Here is an 8,994-nt window from a genome sequence, read left to right as displayed (position 1 = left end):
TTTTTTTCTTTCTTGTAATGGGAATAAATAGGGATTGGGCTACACCACCTGCAGTAATATCTTTATGGGTGAAATGTTGAGACAGGACACATCTGTCCAAAGCTGACCACAATATCTCATCCCAAATTTTTTTTCATAATAATAATTGGTAAGCATGCAATGCCTTTCGTTTGGCTCAAAATGCTTTGCTGAAATTCATTTCTTCTCCAAATACATTTCTCTTAATGGCTTTAAGGTTTGCCTGCTGAAAGGCACGAGGTAAGGATACTGCCAGCTTCCCTCCCACCCTGGGCCCTCCTCCCACCTTCACCTCCTGTCTCCAGACCAAGTTCTGGGTTTTCAAACTCTATGTGCTACACCTCCTCCTGTCGTTGTCTTACTGTGAGCCTCCCCCACCACTCTCCTCTGGAGCCTCACAAGATAAAGCAGAAGTTCAAATGCCACCTTCTACAGTTAGATAGCATAGAAGGTAGAATGCTGGGCATAGATTCAGGAAGACCTGAATTCAAATACAGCTTTAGATACTAGCTGTATGACCTTGAGCAAGTCCTTTAACCTCTGTCTGCCTCAGTTTCCTCAACTGTATAAAATGGAGATAAGGATAGCACCTACTTCCCAGGGTTGGTGTGAGCATCAAATAAGATAATAATTGTTAGCACATTGGCTGGCACATGGTCAGTGCTATATCAATGTTAGCTATAATCATCATCACTGCAGGAGGTCATTCCTGGTCACCCTCTCAAATTACTTCCCAGGATTGTTGTGAGGCTCAAATGAGATAATATATGGAAAGAGTTTTGTAAACATTAAAGCACCATGTAAATGTTATTATTATTATTATTAATATTATTATTTTTGAGAGAGAGAGGAGAAACATAAATCAAATTTGCAAATGAGTGAAAGGTGGTTTTTCCATTTTTGTAAATGTTTTTAAATATGGGCTTTAAGTACTTTTGTCCAAGAGGAATCATTGCTCCAGTGTCTTCTTAAAGTATTTATAGTGACTTTTTCTCTGGCTAAGACTATTCAGGGATGCTTACCTAGTCAATGTGAGCTAAGGTTAATGGCAACAGCCCTTGGAGATGGAAGGATCACCAGTCAGTCAACAAACATTAATGACTTTTCTGTACCAGATGCAAAGTGCCAGGTTAGGAACTGGGGGTAGAAAGACAGAGCTGGAATGCTCCCTGCCTTCAAGAAGCTTACATTCTGCTGGGGAAGAGAAGACATAGATATATGAGTATAAAAATAAATACAATGTAATTTAAAGGGGGAGGTGAAACATAAGAAATTGGGGGTTCAGGAAAGGCCTCATGTAGGATGTGTTATCTCAGCTGAGTTTTTAAAGAAGGTTGGGATTATTTTTAAAAAATATTTTTATTGATATATTTACAGAAAATTTCCCTAATATATCCCTTCCTTTTTCCCTTTCCAGAGAGATACCCCTTGTAATGAAAAAAAGAGAAAAAAGTCTAGCAAAATTTAATAATATATTGGAAAAGTCTATCAATATATGCAGTGATTCCACATCCATAGCCTACCTCTGTAAAGAAGCAGCAAGAGAAATGCCTTCTCATAGCTCTTTTGGGAGGCCAAGCTTGGTCATTATGGTTTTGCAGGACCCAGTTTTAAATACTTTGTTACTTTTGTTCCTTCCATGTAGATTGTTGTAGTAATTGTGTATCTTATTGCCTTGGTTATTCCTGCTTCACTTTGAAACAGTTTATCCATGTTTTCTCATGTTTCTCTGTATTTAGTATATCATTGTATCTTATAGTGTAATAATATTCTGTTACATTTATGTAGTACAGTATTTTAGCCATTCTCCAATCAGTGGACATCTACTTTTATTTTAAATTCTTTGCTACTACAGAAAGTGCTACTGTCAATATTTTGGTGTATATGAGTCTTTTCTTTTTGTCAGTGACCTCCTTAGGCAATATGCCTAGCACAGGAATCTATGGGTCAAAGGATATGCACTGTGAAGTCACCCTCTTATAATTCTAGATTGCTTCCAGAATGGTTGGACCCATTTATAAATCCATCAGCAAAGCAGTAGTGTGCACATCTTTTCTACAACCTCTCCAACTTTAACTATTCTCATCTTTTGTCATTCTTGCCACTTTGCTGGGTAGGAGGTAAAATCTCAGAATTGTGTTAATTTGCATTCATTTATAATTAGTGGTTTGGAGCATTGATTCACATTGTTATTGTTGCAGTTCTTTTGTTAATTGTTTATATCCTTTGACCCTTAATCTATTAAGGAATATCTTTTGGTCTTACACATTTCTTTTAGTTGTCTGTACATTTTGACTATGAGGCCCTTTCAGAGATATTTGGTACAAAGATTTTCCCCTTGTGTGACTGCTTCTCTTCATATTTTAGTTGCATTAATTTTGTTCATGCAAAAGTACTTCAATTTCATACAATTGAAATTATATATTTTAACTCTTGTGATCAAGCCTATCCTTTTTCATCCTTTAGCCACAGCTGTGAAAGGTATCTAATTCATTTCTCTTCTCAGTTTTGTATGCTATGATCTTAATATTCAGATCCATTTTAAATTAAAGGGGAGAAAGGCGCCTGGGAGATTAAAAAGGTGAACCTGATCCTCTACATAGTAACAGGTTGTTCCTTTGATGTTACTTTAAGCCTGCCCAGGTGAGGAGCAAAAGTATTCTGCTTTATGGGAACAGTGTTTTCTGAAAGAAACTGGTCTGCCATGTCTGCTCTTGAAAGGCAGACAAAAGTGCATGTGAGGGAGAATTATGTGGAGGAAATAATTTCTTGATTTTTCTTTTCAGATTGGAGAGTGGTATAGGGAAAATATGATTTCAGATAAAAAATACTCCAAGTGACAAAATTATTGGCATGATTACAAAAATAGTGGAATTGTTAGGGATTTTAGAACAGATGAAACAGGTCAGATGGAGAATGGCACAGGCTCCATTAAGTAAGCCCTTCATTATTTTTGGCACGAAAAGCACAAATTAATGTAATCAGGAGAAAAATGATAAAGTCGTAGATTTATTTTTAAACTGTCAGTACTGACACTATCATCAAAGAAAAAGTATATTTTAATTGTGGATCCCTACAATTACTTATTACTTGCTTAGTAACTCATTTCCTTATTTTTCATTAATTTTTTCTGATTTGTATTCAGAACTCAGAGCTTGGACCTGCCACATGAGTTATGAGTTTAATTAACTTTTATGGGTACAAATGCAGAATGAGAACCCCAGTTATTTCTTACCCTTGATATAATATATCAAACAGGGAATTAGGAGACCCAAGTTCTAGTCTGAATTCTGCCACCAAAAAACTTGGTGACCTTATGAAAACCCCTTGCTCTCTCTGGTTTACCATTTCATTATTGGTTAAATGAGGGCCTTGTGCTAGAGCTTTTAGGTGCCTTCTGTTCAATGATACTTTCTTCGTCTATGTTAAAGCCAAATCAGCGTAACCTTACCTGAAACAGGGAAGGATAGGATCATTAAGGACACTCTTGGAAATAAGGAAAGAGTCTCCTGTTTATATACATAGACTCTCCAAACCCAGAATCATTCTTAAGGATTTGCTGCAAAATATAAATAAATACCAGAAATGGTGCCTTACTCCTTCTCTCCTCTCTCTCAAGTGATTCTCATGGCAATAGGAAAAGCTCCTATCCAAAATCTCAAATAGCTTCAAGCAGCCTTTTAAAAATTGGACTGAGCTAATACCCCTTTAGCACTGTATTTTCACCAGTTCCATTCATTGTTGAACCCACAGCATCATAATTTAGACTTCTGGGGCAAGTAATAGGGGACATCTTGGGCCACAAGGCCTTATGAGGAGGAATACAGATCTTCACCTTAACCCCCCCAAACCATTCACACTGAGAGACACCTGTTAGGAAGGCCACTGCCAAGGAACAATCAGATGGTATCAGATCAGGGTACAGGAATACCTTGGGATCACCTTTATTGAACCATGTGTTTTCATACAACCTACTTGCCATTAGTTTTACTCACTTCAGGGAGAAGTAGGATACCTGTACCCATGTAGCTCAGCTGAAGACATCCTACACTCCAATACCTCTTAGAGGAGGCTGAGGAAGGAGGCAGCAGGCTAGGGAAGCAGCATTGCAGAAGGACCAAGATGCTTGTAGTATGGTAAATTGGACATTGGGTCTCAGGGGTGGGATATAACTTCAGTGGAACCCTTGAGGGATAGTGGTTTGAGCCAGGTGAGAGAGCAGACTTGGTTATTTGAAGTACATAGGGGTGTGGCCAGCAGATGATCCAATGGGAAGGAAGTGTATTCTGCAGCCAGTGCTAACTCACAGTTGCCCTGTTTGGTTCCCATCCCCTTTCATTGTTCAGGCTAAAGCACCCTAGTTTAATGGCGCAAAGTGAATGTCAAGTTGGGCAGGGAGAGCAAAGGTGCCAGGAATTAGGGGGAGGAGGAATGATTTTCCCTTTGAAAAAGTAAAGTTCTCCACTGACATTGATTCTTTGCTTGATGGTATATTTCAGAATAGAAAAAAATAGTTGAAATATAGTGACACATCAAATGGAGGTAAAGTGGATGAATTATTGAAACATGAAATTTTAACTAGTTCCACCATGCAGCCCAGAGTTCTGCACACAGCAGAACTGAATATGTGCTAAGTGACTTTGAGGGAGGTGATCAGCTCAGTTCAGCAAACATTTATGAAGTGGCTACTATGTGGAAGACCAGTGAGACATAGATAATCAAATGTGTAATTGCTCTGAGGATGATCAAGCCACATACTGGCATATTTCTTTAGTGTTCTCAAGTGTGAAAACTCAGTTTGGGTTTTTCTTTAATCAATGATGATGAAATATGGGCCTTTCTAAGAGGCCCTCTTTCCCTCCTGCCTTCTCTCCTTTGTCCTGCCTCTCTGTACCCACCTGCCTCACTGGCCATCAAGGGCCAGGTCATGTCCCTGCCCTCACAGATGACCTCCCAGTGGAGCTGCAGTAAAGGAGAAGCCTGACAAGTTGTTCATTGTGTTACATAAGTAATATTGCAAATAAATGTTATGGGAGTTGAATGCAGGGAGAAATCACTATGGCTGGCGTGATCCTCAGCCTGGCAGGCAAGGCCCAAGACTTCCTGGCACTATTGACCCATACTTTACCTGAATTCATATCCTTATACCTACGTTTGTATACATTAACATGTGTATCCAGTTGATATAATATTGCTTTGCTGGATTTGGAGAAATAGGAATTAGAATCCTGTCTCCGATCCCTATCCCCTGTTCCTATGCCTCAGTTTCCTCATCTATAAAATTAGGGGGTTGAATTAGATGCTCTCTAATGTTTCTTTCAGCCCTAAATATGGTATTCTCCTTTGTATAAACATTTTGAGGGCAGAGATTTTCTATTTTATCCTCAATTCCTATTAGAGATCCTGATATATACTAGAGACTTAATAAATGATTGTTGATTGCTTTTTAGGCAATTAATGAATGTTAGTTGGGTCAAATGAGATAAAATGTTTGCAAACCTTAAAATGTTATACAAATTCTAGTTAATATTATTATTTTTATTATAATTATTATTAATGAGATAGGATTTGAACTAGACCATGAAGTATAGGTAGAATTTACATAAATAGAAGCACTTTAAATGTTTTTCTCATTTAATCCACATATCACCTTTGCAGGGCAGATGCTAGAGGTGTTTTTATCTCCATTTTACACATAAAAATCCTGAAATTCAGAGAAGTTCAGTGACTTATCTGGGGTCACACAGATAGTGAGCGTCAGAGGCATGATTCTTCCTATTGGGAAGAGACCTTGAAGTTTTCCTCCTTGGAAGTATAGCAGAGCAGCAATTCCCTCTACAGAATCTCTATTCAAAGAGATTTTTGCTGATGCCAAATAAAGCACTTTTTTGAAGAAAATATGAGTGACCAAGGCATGATTAGAAGACAGCAAGTACCTGATACCTAATTGGGGATCACTTGGCAGGAATGGAAGGTCTGTGTTGGAGAATAGTGGGAGACAAAGCTAGAAAGAAAGGGTAGGGCTGAATGAAGTGCTTTCAGCTTATTTGAACTTTATCCTGTGGGTGGTGGGAAGTCAAGGAAAGTTTCTGAGCAGAGAAATGACATAACAGCTCTTAGAAGATTTTTGTTCACAACAGTGTGCAGGGGAGATTACAGAAGTTCTGGTATAGCTGCCCTATTGACATTATATCGACAAATAAGCCTTCTTTATCTTCACAGAATCACAGAGTTGGAAGGTACCTCAAAGGCCATCTCGTTCAGTTTAGAAGTCCCTCTATAATTATAACCAGACTTTATATGAAGCCCTCTGGTAAGAGGAAACCCTTGCTACCCTTCCAAGCAGCCCATTCAACTTATGGACAACTTTATTTTCAACATCAAGCTTAAATTGGTCTCTTTGCAACCTTTACCAGTTGCTCCTACTTGCCTTCTGGGGTCAATCAGAACAAGCGTAATCCTTCTCCCATATTACAGCTTTTCAAATACTTGAAGTCAGCTATTCTGTGCTAGCTAAATCTTCTTTTCCTCAGCTAAACATCCCCAATTATTGCAGGTGCTCTTTGTAGCAGAGGAGTGCTGGTAAATATTTAAGAACTGGCTCTCCAGAAAAAAAATGTACACACGAAACACTTTTAAGTTTAATCTGCACTATTAACATTCCTCTATTACTTTCATAAGTCTAAACAATCAGCAATACAATAAATCAATCTCTGATGTGTAGCATTTCCAATTTCCAAAGTAAATGCTCGGACTAAAAATTTAACATTCTGCTCTCTTGAGTCAGTATAAACTGGAGACCAGATAACTCATATTCATCAAAGGCAAGTAGAAGGTTAATTAAACATGGTGGAGAGAATTTAGGTAAAGCTCAGTGGCACTAGAAGTAAAATTGTCACTGGAGATTATTGCAGACCATCTAGACAAAAGCAACTATAACTTTTTTTTTATCTCCATCAATGACAAGTTTATCCTTGAAAAGGCAGAATGAAGTTCGGGCAGAGCCAAGATGGTGGTGTACAGGTCCTGACTGAGCTGAACTCTCCTAATATTCTCCTCCAAACAACTTTCAAAATAGCACCTCAATTCAAATTTTAGAGTGGCAGGGCCAACAAAAGGTCAGAGAGAGACTTATCTAGCCTCAGACAACTTAAGAGTCTGTAGGAGAGGACTGTAACATTGAGGTGGGTGCAGGCCTGGAGCAAGGCAGGAGCACCAGCAGTAGGCCTTGAAAGTGGCTGTGACAGCAGCAGCAACTGTTTCAGTAGCTCTCTACCCAGAGATGGTAATGGGGTCAGACCACTAGTCAGAAAGAGATTACAGGGGATCCTTTGCTTGCACTAGGTGAGGCTGGTGCTGATTGGCAATTCTATTGCTCATAAGCAGTTCTGGGGTGCAGTTACAGGGTGGAGGAGCTCTTGTGATCAGTCCCAAGGGAGCAGTGGCCCTGGTCATAGTTCCAGGCCAAAAAGAGTGCTGCACTTGCAGCTTCAGGAAAGCAGGGGACCTGGTCACAGTTGTAGGTGCAAGCAGAGCACTAGTACTTGTGGTTGCAGGGCAGCAGGGGTCCTTCCTGGAAAAAGACCAGAGCACAGACAAGGAAAGCAGTGACCACACCTCTTCCAGGACCACAGCACTTTGGAAGCACTGAAAACTTGCAGACCAACAGAACTAGTTCTGAAAACAGCATCATGAAAAAGCCTGAGCTTAGTACAGTGCCTCCTAACCTCCCGGGTGAGCAGAGCCCAACTTTAACACAAAATTCAAAGTCAAGAAATGGGCTGGGAAAATGAGCAAACAGCAAAAAGGACTTGACCATAAAAAAGGTACTACAGTGGCAGGGAAGACCAAAACATAAACTTAGAAATTATGAAAAGACAATTAATACTGTGTGCATTTAGGGTTAGGATTAAAGAGCCACAAAAAAAATATTGAAGAAAGTAAAACCTTAAAAACATAACTGGCCTGATGGCAAAAGAGGCACAAAACCTCACTGAAGAAAAGAATTCTTTTAAAAGGAGAATAAGCCAAGTGGAAAAGGAGGTAAAACATTCACTGAAGAAAAGAACTCCTTAAAAAACAGAATTGTCCACATGGAAAAAAGAGGTACTAAAGCTCATCGAAGAAAATAATTACTCAAAAATTAGAATTTGGAGATCGGGACGGCTCTGCAGCGTCCGGCGGCGGCTCTGCGGGCTCCGGCGGTCATGTCGGTGCTGTGCCGGCTGGGGCCTTTCCTTCGCGAGGGAGGTCGGCGCTTCCTGGAGGGTTCGAGCGAGCGGACTGTTGGTCGCGGCATTGGAGGAGTCCGACATGCTGGAGATGGTGTACACATTCAGCCCCGCTACTGGCAGTATCCCCATCTGACAAAATCTCAGATCTTCCAATCTGAGCTGTTAAGTGCGACAATGTGGTTTTGGATTCTCTGGCGTTTCTGGCATGACTCGGATGCTGTATTGGGTCATTTTCCATATCCAGATCCTTCTCAGTGGACAGATGAAGAACTGGGTATTCCCCCTGATGATGAAGACTAAGGCAATGTCATCACCACTACAAGTAGGTGCTACCAAGCACCTCATTGCCCAGTAATTACAACTGCCATTTAAATTAAAAAAAAATGTTAAATTGATGTTTTTCTTTTTCAACATCAACACTTCATAATAAATAGTTCTCCCCCCCCCCAAAAAAAATTAGAATTTGGAAACTGCAAGCTAATGATTGTGAAACATCAAGAAACAGTAAAACAAAATCAAAAGAATGAAAAAAATAGAAGAAAATGTGAAACACCCCATTGACAAAAACAACTGACCTGGAAAATAAATTCAGTAGAGATAATTTCAGAATTATTGGACTACCTGAAAGCCATAATCAAAAAAAGAGCCTAGACATCATCTTTTGAGAAATTATCAAGGAAATCTGCCCTGAATATCTTAGATCTCGAAGGTAAAATAGAAATTGAAAGACTCCACCAATCAC

The 8,994-nt window shown here is 39.4% G+C and overlaps 1 protein-coding gene across 1 annotated transcript; it reads left to right on the top strand.

The window, feature by feature from the left end:
- The first annotated feature begins 8,225 nt into the window (after positions 1–8,225).
- LOC118832903 (NADH dehydrogenase [ubiquinone] 1 beta subcomplex subunit 2, mitochondrial-like) lies at positions 8,226–8,595 on the top strand. Its single transcript, XM_036740296.1, has one exon. It carries the CDS (start codon positions 8,226–8,228, stop codon positions 8,550–8,552), a length of 327 nt encoding a protein of 108 aa, XP_036596191.1. The 3' UTR covers positions 8,553–8,595.
- Positions 8,596–8,994: the final 399 nt, after the last annotated feature.

This window comes from Trichosurus vulpecula, chromosome X (assembly GCF_011100635.1).
Source record: "Trichosurus vulpecula isolate mTriVul1 chromosome X, mTriVul1.pri, whole genome shotgun sequence".
Taxonomy (NCBI): domain Eukaryota; kingdom Metazoa; phylum Chordata; class Mammalia; order Diprotodontia; family Phalangeridae; genus Trichosurus; species Trichosurus vulpecula.
This window is presented reverse-complemented; position numbering and strand designations above follow the sequence as displayed.

Bases quoted from the DNA above. Each gene is read 5' to 3' on its own strand.
- LOC118832903 (XM_036740296.1), top strand. From the start codon at position 8,226: ATGTCGGTGCTGTGCCGGCTGGGGCCTTTCCTTCGCGAGGGAGGTCGG.